This window comes from Cuculus canorus, chromosome 2, assembly GCF_017976375.1.
Source record: "Cuculus canorus isolate bCucCan1 chromosome 2, bCucCan1.pri, whole genome shotgun sequence".
NCBI classification, from domain to species: domain Eukaryota; kingdom Metazoa; phylum Chordata; class Aves; order Cuculiformes; family Cuculidae; genus Cuculus; species Cuculus canorus.
In genome coordinates this window covers 56,204,505-56,221,001 of record NC_071402.1, presented here as the reverse complement: position 1 = coordinate 56,221,001, position 16,497 = coordinate 56,204,505, and the positions used below count along the sequence as shown (strand labels likewise).

Sequence of the window (16,497 nt, the reverse complement as noted above, 5' to 3'; positions counted from 1 at the left end):
AAACTAGGAGCCCTTACTGGTGATTTCACATGTAGGTGCCTTTCAACGAGAAGGAGAATTGTGCCTCAGTCACCTGAGCTGCAGAAAAATGAAGAGTTATGCTTAACAAAAATGCCCTTTCATTGAACCAGCTCTCAGCAAAAGTACAACCTGCCTCCTGGAGCAGCGATTCATAACCTGCATCATTCCGGCCAGTTGCAAGCAGGTTGGGGCAATGAAAAGACAATTTAATTAAATAAATCAGGTCTTGTTTACAAGTCAAGGCTAATAATTTTAGATTACTCTTTTCTGGTTTATTCCAAAACAAAGCAGCGCCAGACCCAAACAGAATTACCAGTTCAGGCAACAAGAAGCCCAGCAGAGCTTTCGACCAGCACAATGCGTGGCTCACAGTGAGCTGCAGGGAGCCTGGTACTTGGTGCTGCTGCTTACCCAGCCCAGGGTAACACAAATAGTTTCTCTGCAGCCTTCTCTGAAAACCAACAGCCCATTTCATATCACAGCAGTTACTCCCAGAAGTGTTTTTTTTAAACTGAGGATGTCGTTTATTTAAAATAGCACCATAGTGTACATAGACAAAGTCCTGCCCTTCACGGCTTACAATCTAAGAAGATGGAAGAACCGGAAAGATGTTACCCACTGCATTTAAACCTTCAGGTGGAGCAAAGTGCCACATTGCGGAATGTTGCTGGTCATTTTACTCTGCTACTTTATTACATCGTCACATACAGCAGTGCCCGATATGTGCTATACATCACCTCTTGATACATCCCAAGTGCTGCAGTTCAGTGCCTCTACTTGCATTAAGCAAGTGTTTCAAGAATACTGCAGCTTAGACTAGGCTTGTCTGTTTTCCCTACAAATATGAGCCTTCCCCCATCATGCCTGCTGCCCTGATTGGAGGGGAAAGCAGTAATCAGTGTAGGGAAGCATGGAGGAATCGCACTGGCACAAGAGCAAATCAGGAAAACAAAACAGGAAGTGAGGGGGAAGATCATTTACACAAACCCAATGACACAAAAGATTTCTAAGGTTTCTAAGTCAATGCCTTTTGTTGCTACATGAGCCTGTCTGTGCTCACACAAAATACAGAAATCAACCAGAAACCAGTTTACCTTGTTTGGTATTTTCAACACCTTAAAATCCTTCAGGGTCAAGAGCTAACATGCCCAGCTTGCCATGCTCTGAGAACCATGCTGCCGTCACCCATCCATGTATCTCCTGCCATTAGGAACCAACATCCCCAGCTTCATCCTTCCACAGCAGGTGTGTGCAACACAGCTGGAGTTACTGGGCAGGGGGTGCAGCCACACTGCTAATTAACTTGGATCCATGGGCACTAAATTCTTTAAACCAAACCACTTCCCTACACACACGCGCCTCACTCCACCCCCTTTCCCTTGAATTGCAACCTGATGTCAAAGAAACACTGCACTGCAAGCCTCAGTGGCTTGAACAGCAGTGAACAACCTCCTCCCCACCAAAACTCTACTTTAAACCTATTTTCAACTCTCAAAGTGCAGAATTCTTATTGAAAATGGCACTGGCAACCCAGTAATCAGCATGGCTACAAGTGTGGAGTTTTATTCTGCTCAGTCCCCAGCACTTCAAGATCCTTCCAAGTTCATGAGAGTTGACTTAACGTCATTTCTGCTTTATAAACCTTTATCCTCCTACAAACCTGGCTGTTTCTGCACCAAGCCAACAAGCTACATCTGCCCAGCTTCCGCATGCAGCCTAGCACTTGCCCACACGTGTGGCTTTCTGTCCTTGACAGTCACCTCAGTCAATGCACATGACTTAAAACTGACATCAGAAATATTTTTAGCCGTTTCCAGTAAGTAAAGAAAAGATGGGGGAGTTCCCTACGGAAGGGCTAAGGTAGGCAGTTCCAAAGGTAGGGCTTCTTTTGCTCCAATGGTCAACTCAAACTATAACAGTGATAGAACTGGGGCAGGAAATGGAGTGCTTGAACGTACAGCTACAAATCCCATCAGATTGTACAGAGTTAAGTTACACGGCCAAGTGAGAAGGAAGGGAAGCCTTGTATGCAAATTAGATGGGCAAAAAAGCAGAGGAGTGGAAGTGTCCAGGAAAGCTTTTGGGAAATTAAGAATCACTTTATCTGCTAAGCACTGGAGCCCACCTGGTCTCAGCGTGACCGCTGCTTGCAAGGGCCTTTGTACGCAGTGGCAATATGAGTAACCGCAGGAAGATGAATAAGCCTGATGGTGCAGGAGTGTCCCCTAAGCCAAAGACAAGGTACGAAGCAGCAGCACTGTCCGGCAGCGGAAAGCAGCAGATGGGTAATGGAATTGGCCTTTGGAAGAAATTAGTCTTTTTCCTACCCAGAGCCTCCCCGTTTCCATTTAGCCTAGAGAAAAGCAGAAGACAACTGAGCACAAACCACTGATTCATGGCAAGTGGAGCAGCAGACAGACTGGAAAACCAAGCACCTAGCCATATAGTTCCCAAGCAGCACGAACATGGGAAGGAAGCAGCCAAAAACCAGTTGGGAATGAAACAGAAAGGAGATGCTACAACACAAGCAGATAAGGATTTGTTTCTGGAAGAAGGAAACAAAGGGCAAAGAAAGCAATCCAGAAAACTGACGCGTAACTGGCACTGACCCTAAGGTCTGGTAGAGGAGTTCAGCCCTAGACAGAATACAGGAGCCTGTGGTGACTTTTCTGGACTCCAGCTACTACTGGAAGGTGCTCTACACAAGATGACAAGGCAGGCTTTAAGAAAACACACAGCAATTATTTCAAATCTGATGCAAGAAGCAGCTTTAGACAATTCTTCTTACAAAATGAAACAATACAAGAACCTGTTCAAAGACCTTTCCACCCCCTCGACAGTTATGTTTTCATCATCTCCAGTAGGCATGGATGGAAATGCTGTAGTACAGGTTTCCACATACACATACACTTACTCATCTTTTCCTTTCAATTGCAGAGCTCTGCCATAGGTGCACTCCCCTTTCCTAGCAGAATGCCAACAGGAGCTAGAACATTTACATTCTTTATCCAGGGAGTGGCATCACTCCTCTGAGAAGCACAACTGACCTGCACCAAAGCTATCCAGCATCTCTTCCAGAAAAGAGCTGCAATTAGCCTTTAAGCTCTAAGTTTCTGTTCCAAAATAAGAAAGGCTTTAGGTCCACGTAAAAAGAGCAACATAAGTATTAGCTACTATTTTAATTGCTTTCAACTAATAGATATACATACATATTTAAATTAAGTTTACTCATTAGAATCACGTAATTCACCGAGACTAAAGCTACAGCCAAATTAATGTTCACTCTCAGACTAACCAGAATACGAATGCTGAAATTTCCCTTAAGCTACAGACACTTCAAAATCACCAGATCAAAACAGTGACCAACATTTAACTCTTCTAGTTCTTTAGAAGTTACTCATGCTCTTTAGCACCCTCCTAAACACGTGCTTGCCCTCTGAATAAGTAAATATCCTTGCAATATGCATTTCACTTTGTGTGCACACACAAAAAAAAAGTTAAAATACCCTAACAGAGTTTTGTCCAAGAAGCATTTACTACACCTAGAGCAGATATGAAAATTCTGTGAACATCAGACAAGTCTAGGACTGTTAGAAATACATATTTATGCACGTTTTATAGGAAAAAATCTCTGCAGTTACTGCAGTATTTTCCCAGATAATAAGAAGTATTTAAAATTATACTAAAACCAGTTTGTACCAACATGGAAAAACACTGAAAAAATTCGGCTACACTGGTAGTTAGCAGTTAGTAGAAAGCATTCAAAAAGGAGAGTCCGCATGTTTTTCTTGTACTCTTGTTTTCTCCGTTCAGAGCATGAAAAGTACACGTTCATGAAACCTTACCCTTTGGATTTCAAATTTCCTGCTTATTTCTCATTTCATCTCCTCTGGTTATGGCATCAGTCTCTCCCTCAGTTAAGACAAGATGTGAAGAGCAAGGACCAGTGGAACAACACAATCTCTTCATTCAAGTAGCCTAGAAGTACCCTTCTTAGAGATAAATAAGAGAAGTATTTTCCAGCACCTTCCAGGAATTACTAATCCTCTCCTTATAGGAAGAGGAGGAACCAGGGCAAGTTAACAAATATGAAAATAAATTACACCCTTCGACACAATAAAAAAATGTTTTAGACTATTAACATCAACAGGAACCTTATCTTTGTTTGGATACAAACATCTAAGAGGTAAAGTATCCATGTGTCATGTTCAGGCAGCACATTTAAACAACGTAAGAACAGTTAGTACCACACATGTTCTAGCTTTTCAGGATGACAGTCTAGACATCTGATGCTACAGTATCATGTTCTGACTCATGTAGTTCCCCTTAAACACTCATAAGACACAATCAGATTGCAAAACAGACAAAATTCAGTGCTCTAGTTCTCACTAGCCCTTCACAGAACAAATGTTCACATGGAAAACCCTTAATACCACACATGCATTCTTTTCAAGTTTGAGCATGAAAAACTGAGATGGTACAAATATAACGTACTCTCTATCTTTGCAATAAAAGGCACATTTAGGCAGTTTTAAATGTGCTAAATGTTTTGTTTCCAGTGTTAAAAATAAATCATTTCAATGAAAAGAGCATCTGCAGGAGGTTGATTTAATCTTCAGTAGGCAACAGGAGCTGCTGTGGACATGATGGATGAGGTTACTTTTTCGCTGATCCAATATTCTTATAAATATATAAAACCTCTGCAGATCAGCCGTGGAAGGGAGATCAACAAAGCAGTCTGCAGAATAGAAGTTTTCTGTCAGTTACCTAGTATTTTTGGGTTTATTTTTCTGTTGATGCTGCTGCCATGGCTGGTTTCATTCCCTCGCGCGTTGACTTCAGCTCCTCCAATTCTGTGTTTAGTTTGCTGATCACCCATTCTAGGGCATCCCGTCCCTGCCAGGAAAATACTGGACTTTAGTATCAGAATAGACACATCACCACCACTCACGTTTCTATAGTTTTTCCTCTGTCAGACATCAGACTCATTTTAAAATTTATTTTCATGCCCTGCATAGTTTGATACAAGGTTATATTGATAATTTCTTAGCATCTTCTTATGAAAACTTCACCATGAAGGCATTTGCTTAACCCATAAACAAGAAGTAAATGCAATATTGGAGTGAGCTCCCAGTAGCACACCTGCACTGAAAGCCCAATTCAGCAGTGAAGTTCCCTTATCTAAGAGCATTGCTGGTTTTACTGTTTGCTGCTTGCACCACCCAAAGAATATCAGCAGATTTATGGCAAGGTCTGTTCTTACATTCATTAACCGAGTTATATGGACAGTTCTTGAGAAGATGCAGGACAAAGAAAGATAGTCTTCTAAGTGCTCTTTGAAGAAGCAACTAATTTTTTTTGGTATCTAGCAAGAGTTCAGAGATGGACTCGCACTGAATTCTATACTCAAGCACAACAACTTTTCAGCATATGAAACAGACTGAGAGACTGCAGTTGCACGTTTTATATGCAGGTATGGCCTTTGTCCATTCAGTTCTCAGAATTGGGGTGCATCAAAGCAAGGCATCGACAGCCAAGGCTTTAGTGAGAGCTGGGGAATCCAGCAAAATAAGCATGTCAAAAGCCTTTTACCTTAAGAAGACCCTGTAGCAGCTGCAACCCAATGACAAGATAAGCATGCAACCAGCTGCTGCATAACAAAACCAAGATAATAAAGAGAAGAACATAAAAAAGTGCACGATTTCAGAGCTCCACAATCTCAGAATGACAGCTTTTGCCAAAGCAAGCAGATGGGATCAGACCAGGAAACCGCTTGGCCTTTTTTCACTTAAAGAGGAGCCAAGAGATATTTACCTCTAACACCCTACTAAGAATAAATAGTACAAGCAGTGGAGAACAGTAACTGGGAGCCACATTGGAGGCTCCATAGAGGAGTTTTGGAGATAAAGGGTTTGAGCCCCAAAAGTCCTATGTCTTCAGGGGAGCCAGCGTCATTATTCAAGCCCTGTCCAGAGACTGAGGGAAAGCAGGGTAACAGTCCTCCACACACAAGAGTTGCTCTCAGCTCTGATGTGCTATTGTTGTTGCACGCACTATAGGTGATAAAGTGAAAAAAAACCCTCTTAAAACGTCTCCAGAAACTGCTGTTGTCCTTTATAAACCACTAAGCATGAACAAAAATCTGTATGAACAGCTTTGAAAACCTCAAAAAAGAAGAAGGTGGTAAAAAAAAAAATAAAAGGTCAAATTAAGACCCACTCTCCTGAAGAATTTTTTCTAAGGATAGAAACGTTACTCTAGAATAATGTTAAAAGCCCAGCTCCAGGCTGCAAAGTGTAATCTATTAAAAGAAATAAAGCTTTACTATCAATAAGAGCATATTTACCTCAAGACTCTCAAGTTCAGTGGAGAGCTCACTATTTCTCTTCAGGTTTTTTGTATTACAGGGACTCACAGAACAAACACTAATTGCTATGTCTGCACTGGCAGGTGTTTTTAACCTGAGAAAGATCATCCACAACAGTGTTCAACTCTAAGCCAGAGCTCAGAAAGCGGGATTCAGCCTTATCCAGAATTACCTCAAGAACTAGTACCATTAAGTTAACTTAGTTCAAGATATGCCCTTAAAAATTTCAACAATAATCAAGAAAATATTATTTAAATATCCCATTTGAAGTACGGGTTGTTGAAAAAACCGTCTGTAAAAGTATACAATTTAATTTCTGAGTTCCTTCCATTTGAGCATCAAACTGAACTTGTTTCAGCAAGTGATAACTTCCACTGTCTCTACATCCTGTGCAAGGTCTGGGAACACCAGCAAAGCATGGATAAAAACACCCAGATCACAGTAGGCTACAGAGTAGCAACGAGTAGTAACTAGCAGTGAATTAGTGAGTGGCATGATTCTCAAGGAACAAATAGCAGTGAATTAGTGAGTGGCATGATTCTCAAGGAACAAAAGGTGGGGAGGAAGGGGGAATCATCTTTCAGTAAGGACACATTTGGATATTTAAAAGTCAGGTTAAAGTATCCTCTCTTAGGTGACACAGGTCCAGAGAACTGAGTAGGACAGCAACAGCTTACATGCTGTATTTACCAAATTGCACAAAGAAGACTTATCAGGAATTCAAACATCTTTGTTGTACAAAATACTCGGTAGAAAAATACTGAGATTCTTTACAGGCTTGACTATGAAACAGCCAGGTCACAGTGTTCCAGTAAATATATCTGTTGACAAATTAAGATAAAATAAGAAAAAATCCACCACATTCAACTGGAGAACCAAGATATTTCCTTCAAATTTTGAGACTACACAGGCCTGCAAGTGTCCTTAGAGCTGCATACGCTGCATCTTGCAGCTAAGAATAGACTAGTGCTATTGGCAAGGAAGATTTCAGCAATACTCCACACGGGAAATTTAAGTTACAAATCTTAACAAGGTGCAAAGGCTCTAAGTACTGCAGAACTACCCAGTTACCAAAAAAAAATCTGACAGAGGATTGACCTATGAAATTTCACAGTATACAACAAATTTTATAGTAAGTTAGTAAGCAAGCACATTCATAACCAAGCATGCATATTATATTAGTCTTTATTGCATATTTTAGCCAGTATGATGTGTTTGGCAGACCAAATGCTGCATATGAGGCTTTGTTGGTAGAGCTTAAGTGACTGATAAATGCTGAGCCTTTGTAGCTGATGTTTACCAGAAAAACAGCCACAAAAGCTTAGTGGAATGAGAACGTAAAAGCAAACACACAAGGCAAACACTGACTCAAAGTAAGCAGTGTAAAAAAACCCCTACTTTCTTAAGTAGGAGAAGCAGCATAATGGATTTTTTTTCCTTTTTTAAGGAATCTTGTTAGTTGAAGCATAAGCCAATACAGGAATGACAGAGCCAGGCTACTCTGACTAGCAGGAGGAAAACAGTCCGCACAGAGCTATCAATAAGGCAAGTACATTCAGTTTTCTCAGCCTTGAAGTCAGATTTTTTTCATAGTCACATCACTGAAGGGACACATCACTACCGAAATGACTATAACTACAAGACCAATGAGAAGCACAAACAGTCTGGCATTCCGACAGCTTTAAGCTTTGTATGCATTTCCACAGAAGTTCGCAGAGGGGCAGCAATATTCCTTAGGGAGAAGAAAAGCAAATACAATTCCACTATGCAAAAGATTACCCTTGTTAGGCAATCTGTTTCAAGAAATCAAATTTATATCCTAAGAGTACAATTCTGTTTCAGGTTTATAATGCCAATTCCAGTCACTAAGCAATTTATTAATTTCTTCAGTTTTACATACTGAAATAAAAAAAAAGCCAAAAGCTTTTTTTTTTTTTTTTCCAAAGCCAGGATCAGATCAAACATTTGCTGGAGGGACTCATTCCCATGCCTAGTTATCTGCAATTGCTTACTGCATAAGCAATATTGTGTGGCATAAGACACGGCTGCATCAGGTTAGTTGTCCAGTGGCATAAACACAGGTTAATGGATTCAGTGGAGATCTACCTACTGTCACTCTCACAACTGTAATGAACACATTTGCCATTCCTGTACGCAACGTATATAAAATATACATGCTGATTAAATTATGAAATTCACACGACAACAATTCATGCACTTATTGCTAGAAAGCTGAAATGCTGTACCAAGAAGAAGAATGCTGGCATTACCACTAGTTAGTACAAACGGTAGATGTGGAGAACTGCTAGCTTAGAGCGCTTTCAGAATTTTGAATTATCCACTCAATAGCATCCCACCCCTGGAGTAACACAGAAAAGATTTACATCATATGGCAAATGATTTTTCTTTAATCATCAAAAATAATAATGAGCCACCTGCCACCTCTGCCTCAGAACAAAATCTCAATACTTACTTCCTGTTTCTTCAGAACAATATCACATTTTTCAGCGGGTTTAATGAAGTTTAAGAAGGGTGCTAAAAACACAAGCACAGCACAGCATGCTAGTAAAAAGAGCTAGTAAAAGCAGAGTAGGTTACTGGGTAGTAAAGAATGGGAGGTAACAGCAAGTACCAGTACCTGCCAAGTTCAACATCTCTAAAGACACTCTTCAGTGAAACACAAAGGACAAGAGTGTGTTTTGGATTTGCAACAGCTTGTGAGCCAGTGTGTTCCTTGAAACTGGCAGAACATCCTCCAAAAGAAACTGAGCTGTCACATAAGCAACACCTGAATAAGCACCAAGAAATATTTACACTCTTCCTCTGAGTGCAATAGAGACGTGAATTTCGGAGATGCCACGAGAGGAATTCAGCCAGCACTTTTAAATGTGTCTAGTTGATCTGGCCATTCCAACTAGCTAGTGTTTGCTACCCCTGAGTCAGCCTGAAGTTTGGTTGTGAGCCAGGATCTGGATTTTTAAATGGAAACTGCATCAGAACAGAACTGCAATTTATCTGAAATACATTCTATTTGAGACTTACAAAAACAGAGAGCACTCAGCTAGTTAAAGTTACTCTTCAGTGTCTAGAAATACAATCCCTCCATCCCCATCCCCTGATTTTAATCCGTTTTCCTCTCGTTGGAGAAGCGTGCAGAAGGGAGGAAAAGGAGGCTTTCTCCTCTCTGATCCAGTTGGTCAGTATCTTCTATCAAGTTGGCTTACACTGTCTCAGTCAAACAACATCATCTCTCGCAAGGACAAAGCACAGGCACTGTGGCATAGTAGGAGTTACCTTGGCCATATTCCCATTGTGCTGAACCTCTCCAGCAATGCAGAGCACGAACTCAAATTTCAGGTGCATTACCTAGCCATTAGGCAGCCATAGGCAGCGATGCCTGTGCCTCTCTAGCAACCTCATTTCTTTCCTCCATTCCCTGAAGAAGGACAGGACAAAGTGCCCGAAAATAAGCACTCCCATAGCTCTGCCTGCACTGAAGTGCAACTCCATGGCTGTAAGCCAAGCAGAAAAAACAACTGCAAGACAGACGAGTGGGTGTAGTGTTACCTAAAGCCAGCACAGCTTCACCTCTTCAAAGAATCTGCCTCTTGCTTACACTACCTTACTTTTAACCAAAGGCAAGGAGATCATTCAGAAATGGATAGGAACTGGAACAACTGACAAAGCAGTATAGAAAATGCTAGCATTAACTGCTAACTAAATCCAGATTATAAAGCTGAAAAGGAAATTATTTTCACAATTAGGACTAACTCCTGGAAACAGGAGTTCAGTGTTTTAAAAGGTGCTCTAGGAAAAAAACCAAAATCCGCTAATATGCATATGCTATGCGTAATTGTACCATACACACAGAATTAGGTTTGTTCTGACATGCAATTCTAGTTGGAAAACAGACTTAGTAGTAGTAAACCCTTTTCATACTTTGGGAACTTAAACTCTCCTTGCTGAGAGCCTAAAACAAAATCAGTGGAAATTCTGCAAAGATTTTTGCAGAAAGATTAGAGATATTAAATATAGTACTCAGCACACATGATTCATAATTACCGTTTCAACAAAAAGAAGGGTAGAGGTGGGGACAGAGAGGGAGCAAACAGAGTAAAGATTTACCTTTCTGGCATTAGAAGATATTGTGTTTGCCATTAAGCTTTCCAGATAACTGCTCAAGCTAATGCCTTTAACAGTAATAATTGCTTCTTGAGTTAACACAGTTCTGTAAGAGAATAAAGAAAAGTTAATAACTACACTGAACTGGATTAACATAACATCTCATATAAGCAAAGAAGCACATAAATATCTTTACTCACTTTTCAGGGTTTTCAGGATGAGGTGTGTAAACCAGTCGCTCATCAACAGACACCAAATTTGTGAGAGTAATCTTGAAAAGAAAAAAACAGCTGAAATCCTCACTTCCCACCTTTCATTTTTCTCTTATCAACAGCACTACTCAATAGCAGAGCACTCCATTTAATGTCAGAGACAAAACAGCGTACACAGAATATAAAAGCCAGACACAGTCAATAAAAAGCCCTATAAAAGGGTGATGCATCTTCTCCTATCTTAGATCTAATTAAACCAATCCTAGTTCCTGTTCACAGTACAAAGCACAAACAGCTTTTGACACATTTTCTCTGACTGTTGAGTCTTATCTGATTTATGGCATGCAATTCAGAAAGGCTCTTCAAGACCAAGACCACCAAGAAGAGCAACAAAGCTGGTGAGGGGGGCTGGAGAGCAAGTCTTATGAGGAGCGGCTGAGAGAGCTGGGGTTGTTTAGCCTGGAGAAGAGGAGGCTGAGGGGAGACCTTATTACTCTCTACAACTACCTGAAAGGAGGTTGTGGAGAGGAGGGAGCTGGCCTCTTCTCCCAAGTGGCAGGGGACAGGACAAGAGGGAATGGCCTGAAGCTCCGTCAGGGGAGGTTCAGGTTGGATATCAGAAAAAAATTCTTCACAGTAAGAGTCATTAGGCACTGGAACAGGCTGCCCAGGGAGGTGGTCGAGTCGCCTTCCCTGGAGGTGTTTAAGGAACGGGTGGATGAAGTGCTTAGGGACACGGTTTAGGGAGTGTTAGGAATGGTTGGACTTGATGATCCAATGGGTCCTTTCCAACCTTATGATTCTGTGATTCTGTGATAACATTACTTGGAGTTACAGAATATTAATACTTGGGAAATACAATGTCTCTTGCACAGAAACAAGGCTCTCCTACAGATGACTCCAAATCTGACAGTTACAAGTTCCCAAGATACCAAAATATAGCACAATACTTCTTTTAGTTTGAGAAAAAAGGCATTTCAAATTAAAACTTTTGTAGTAAATGGTAGTGTAATGTAGAACAAGTTATCCATCTAAAAGTCAAACTATTTTACATGCATTCTAAGAAATAATCTCACATTAAAGACAGAATCACAAATGTGTGATCCCAAAGTATTTTAAGTTTCCTCTTTGTGGGAAGAAGAAGGAGAGGGAAACAAAAAAGCCAACTAACAAGCTTCCGCCTCCTGATGAAAGATACAAACACATTTCTAATCTAAATGTTATGAGCTCTCCATCTGCTCTCCAGAACTAATTACCAGAAACTTCTTAAGCTACCACTCACATTAGTTGAGCAAAGCTCCATCTTTTTTTCCACTGGATCTACCACAGAATGCTCCTCAACGTAAGTCAGAGTTCTACTCGTTCCTAAAATCTGAAAGTGAATCAATAAGTTAAAAATTAAGTACTAAAATTACACACAGACTGAAATGCATAGATGTCAAGTTCTTAGTGACCTCAAATAAATACAAAGTAATTAATGGATACCAGAACACTATGATTGCTGACAAGACTGCATTTTGGCACATTGTGTCAATCATCTAGCACAACCCAGGCCAGTCTGGAAGGCATGTATAGACATATATACACTAGAGGCATATAGCCTACAATGTATTCTCACTACTAAGGATGCTAATTACAGCTTATGTGATATTTGTATAAAATATTTCCTATAAAGTAAGCTGTTACTTTCAGTTCAGGTCCAATTCAAATGACAACCTAAAAATGCATCCCACCCTTAATAAACCTGAGACAAGAAAAGCGTACCGCCTTTACAATACCCGGCAGTCCCCACTCCGTGCTGAGAAGACGGTGACTATGCAACCTCCCCTGGTTATCAAGGCTTCTGTCGAGGACGTCTACTCCTACCACACAGGGATTCATTGGGTTGGGGTACTTCCTCATAGCAGCTTTGATCACTGTATCCCAGGGGTGTCTGTAAAAAGGAGATGATATTTGTAACCTTGCATTAAATTGCAAGTATTCAGACAACACTAAATCCTAGATCCAGCTTCCTACATAGCATGTACTGCACAACTTCACAGCTCCCACAAGTCCCTTCAGAACTCAGTGATGCTTAGAAAGGCAGTAAGAAAGTATAGATACACAAACAGAGAAAAAAAAATTTCCTTCTCCAGAGGGAAGGAGGAAATATTAACCCAAGACTAACAGAAATGAGGGCAAAGGGTAACAGTCACAAATTGCTTGCTACAAGTGACATTCCAATTAGCTGCGCAAAACTCTCACAATGACAGGGTGGCTGTCTACAAGGAAGTTAACCTTTCTTTGAGAGGTTGGACCTGATGAACTCCAGTCCACTATAAGATAAACTCTTCTATAATTCCAAGTACACCAAATAAACTCAAGAAGAAATCATGGACACAATCCAATACAGAAATTTTGTCCCTAAGCAATGATTTCTATATTCAGAATAACTGATTTGGAATGAAAGATTTATAACCTTTAAAAGTACTTTTAAAAATTCAACAATTTATATTTAACTTAAGAAGGCTTAGGGGTAACAACTTGTACAATACAGTTGCACTTCGGGCCCTAAATGGATTTGATTTTTAAGAGCACTACCTTAAGTCCTAAATTAGACTGGCACAGAAGGGCATCAACAGTACAGCACTGCAAGAATGAAGACAAGCTTGGAAAAATAAGCTGGTTTTCCAACAAGAAGAGTAAGAAAATGCCTTTCACCTTTATTGTTGCAAGAATGAAAAACAGAGCCTTCAATTCTTATATAAAAAGCAGAGTTGGAGGACCATTCCTTGTTATCTAGACATCATAATCAACAGAAGATGCACAAACTGGAAATGTCAAATTTCTGTTAAGTGTCCTTGAGGGATTTTAAGACTCCGAGATCTGATAAGGTACAACAGTAATTGTATTTTTGTGTTTATTAACCCCTAAACTGAACTATTTACACTCGCACACATTGTACCATAAGATGAGGGTGTTCCAAAACAGATCTTGATGAGAAAATGTCAAATAAAAATTGATTTTGTTTCCCAAGTGACAGATATTTATTTCAAACTCAGAAGCTGTCACATACATAAGCAGGCTTTACTAGCCCCTGCCTTCATATTAGAAGCTATGGTTTATTTATACCAGACTGATGTTAAAATTGAACACCCATTACCCACTATGTCAACATAATGAATTCAGAGTTAATGTAATTAAATAGGTTTAAAACCACACATCTGAGATATTTTGTAAATCTTTTAAGATCTATCACCCCCAGTGCTCTTCAGGTTTTAAGATTTTTAAGCAGATCAGTCATCGGTGGCATTTTAAGAGCTGCGCTGGAACTGCCGTGACCTTCACGCCAGCTCCCTGGTACAGCTTGTTCCATACCTGTTGATACTTTTGCCTACTGCTCCCCAGTTACACAAAAGTGGAACTGGACGACCACAACCATGTTCAAACTATGTTTAATGCAGAAAAGGACTGATGGTATGAAAACTTACTCGGCTGTCACTTACTGGCTGCTTGTTAGGCATCTCTGTAAGACTACCTGACAGCCAAGGTAGGATACAGCCACTCTGTCCATAGCTCCTCGAACACGTCATGGAGCGCATCGGTAGTTTGGTTTTTTTGGGATAGCGTAGAAGTTATTTTTCCTTTACTACTCCCATCTTTATCAAGCAGCCAGACTGCCCGGCCTGTTCTCCAACCGCCCCTAGTCGCAAGCGGCAGGAGGGTCAGGGAGAAGGGCTGGAAGCACAGAGAGATGCGCAGGGACGGGGGGAAGCACCGAACGCACCTCCCCTCCCCCGCTGGGGCTTCCCCCCGGGCCCCCCGTGGCATAACCGGCCAGGAGCCGCTCCCTCGGCGTTTCCTCGTTCCGCCTCACCCCGGCTCGGCCCTGGTTCCCACGCGCGGCCCCCGAACCGCCCGCCCAGAGCGGGGAGGGAGCGGCGCTGCCCTTTAATGGGGGAGACAGGGGGGTTGCCGCCCTCTCAGCCCCCCTCCAATCCCTCTCAGCCCCCAATCCCTCCCTGCTCCCCTAAAAGCCCCCTCAATCCCTCCCTGCTCCCCTCAGAGCCCGCCCCCCCGCTCCCCTCAGCCCTTGACCCCCCCCATTCCTTACTGCTCCCCTCAGAGCCCTCAATCCCTCCCTGCTCCCCCCCAAATCCCTCTCAGCCCCCTCCATCCCCCCACTGCCCTCCTCAGCCCCCCCTAATCTCTCACTGCTCCCATAAGAGCCCCCCCAATCCCTCAATGCTCCCCCCAATCCCCCACTGCTCCCCCCCATCCCTCAATCCCTCACTGTTCCACTCGGCGCCCCGCAGACTCCCACTGCTCCCCACCAATCCCTCAGTGCTCTCCCCTCGACTCCTCAGTTTCCCCCTATCCCTCACTGCCGCCCCCGCCGCCCGACCCTCACCCGAAGACGTGCTCCGAGCTCCAGATCTTCATGGCCGCCCTCGCTCTCTCCTCGGGACCGGCTAGTCGAAGGCCGGCAGCCACACTCCGGCCGGCGAGCACACGCGGGCAGTGAAGGGGGAGGAGGCGGAGCTCGGCCTGCCGTCACCCGGCGTGCCCGGCCCGCTCCTGCGTCACTCGCTGCCGTCACCAGCGCCGCTCCAGCCACGGAGCTTCGCTCGCAGCGCCTCAGCGAGCGTTCGCGCCGCAGGGGGCGGGGCCTCGGTGGGAGAGGGGCGTGGGTTAGAGTCATAGACTCACCAGGTTGGAAAAGACGGCTTAGATCATCGAGGCCAACCGTTCCTATCTGCCACTAAACCATGTCCCTGAGCACCTCGTCTACCCTTCCCTTAAACACCTCCAGGGAAGATGACTCAGCCCCCTCCCTGGGCAGCCTGTTCCACTGCCCAATGACCCTTTCCGTGAAAAAAATTTTCCTGATATCCAGCCTGAACCTCCCCTGGCAGAGCTTGAGACCGTTCCCCCTTGTCCTGTCCCCTGTCACTTGGGAGAAGAGGCCAGCTCCCTCCTCTCCACAACCTCCTTTCAGGTAGTGGTAGAGAGCAATAAGGTCTCCCCTCAGTCTCCTCAAGCCTAAACAACTCCAGTTCCCTCAGATGCTCCTTATAAGACTTGTTCTCCAGCCCCTTCACCAGCTTCGTTGCTCTTCTCTGGACACACTCCAGAGCCTTAACATCCTTCTTGTGGTGAGGAGCGCAAAACTGAACACAGTACTCAAGGTGCGGTCTCACCAGTGCCGAGTACAGGGGGACAATAACCTCCCTGGACCTGCTGGTCACGCCGTTTCTGATACAAGCCAAGATGCCATTGGCCTTCTTGGCCACCTGGGCACACTGCTGGCTTTGATCAGTCAGCTGTCAACTAACACCCCTAGGTCCTTCTCCTCCGTGCAGCTTTCCAGCCACTCTTTGCCTAGTCTGTAGCACTGCACAGGGTTGTTGTGCCCCAAGTGCAGGACCCAGCATCTGGCCTTGTTAAATCTCATTACATTGGCCTCGGCCCAGCAGTCCAGCCTGTTCAGATCCCTTTGCAGAGCCTCTCTACTCTCCAGCAGATCCACACTTCTACCCAGTTTAGTGTCGTCTGCAAACTTGCTAAGAGTACACACAATGCCTCCATCCAAGTCATTGATAAAATCACTGAGCAGAATGGGCGGGCCCTAAGGAGGGGCGTGGTTTTCATGACGGACGTGGCCTCCATTGGAGGGACCGCGGTTGGGGGAGGGGGTGGGCGTGGCGTCATGGACGGCGGGCGGGGTCTAGAAGGGGCGGTGCTACGGGTGGGCGGTGCTTCATTGAGAAATGAACATTGCCTGGAGTGGGCGGG

General features: G+C 43.2%; 1 protein-coding gene across 3 annotated transcripts; it reads right to left on the bottom strand.

Moving 5' to 3' along the window:
• Positions 1-314: 314 nt before the first annotated feature.
• Positions 315-15,286, bottom strand: PRELID3A (PRELI domain containing 3A). Of its 3 annotated transcripts, none has more exons than XM_054057494.1 (7): positions 15,113-15,286; positions 12,487-12,655; positions 12,005-12,094; positions 10,711-10,781; positions 10,514-10,616; positions 8,659-8,747; positions 315-4,917 (listed from the first exon to the last, which is right to left on the bottom strand). In XM_054057494.1, exons 1-6 carry the CDS (start codon positions 15,142-15,144, stop codon positions 8,694-8,696), a joined length of 519 nt encoding a protein of 172 aa, XP_053913469.1. In that variant the 5' UTR covers positions 15,145-15,286; the 3' UTR covers positions 315-4,917; positions 8,659-8,693. The 3 variants fall into 3 exon arrangements, 2 of the variants coding, with proteins under 2 accessions (XP_053913469.1, XP_053913468.1); XR_008448391.1 differs by having other exon boundaries at positions 4,782-4,917; positions 8,635-8,747; XM_054057493.1 differs by lacking the exon at positions 8,659-8,747 and having other exon boundaries at positions 319-4,917; positions 15,113-15,276.
• Between the last annotated feature and the right edge of the window lie 1,211 nt (positions 15,287-16,497).

Bases quoted from the DNA above. Each gene is read 5' to 3' on its own strand.
- PRELID3A (XM_054057493.1), bottom strand. From the start codon at position 15,144: ATGAAGATCTGGAGCTCGGAGCACGTCTTCGG. The intron at 12,095-12,486 runs GTACGCTTTTCT...ATTCACTTTCAG, and splicing joins TGCCGGGTATTGTAAAGGCG to ATTTTAGGAACGAGTAGAAC. The intron at 10,617-10,710 runs GTGAGTAAAGAT...ATTCTCTTACAG, and splicing joins CATCCTGAAAACCCTGAAAA to AACTGTGTTAACTCAAGAAG.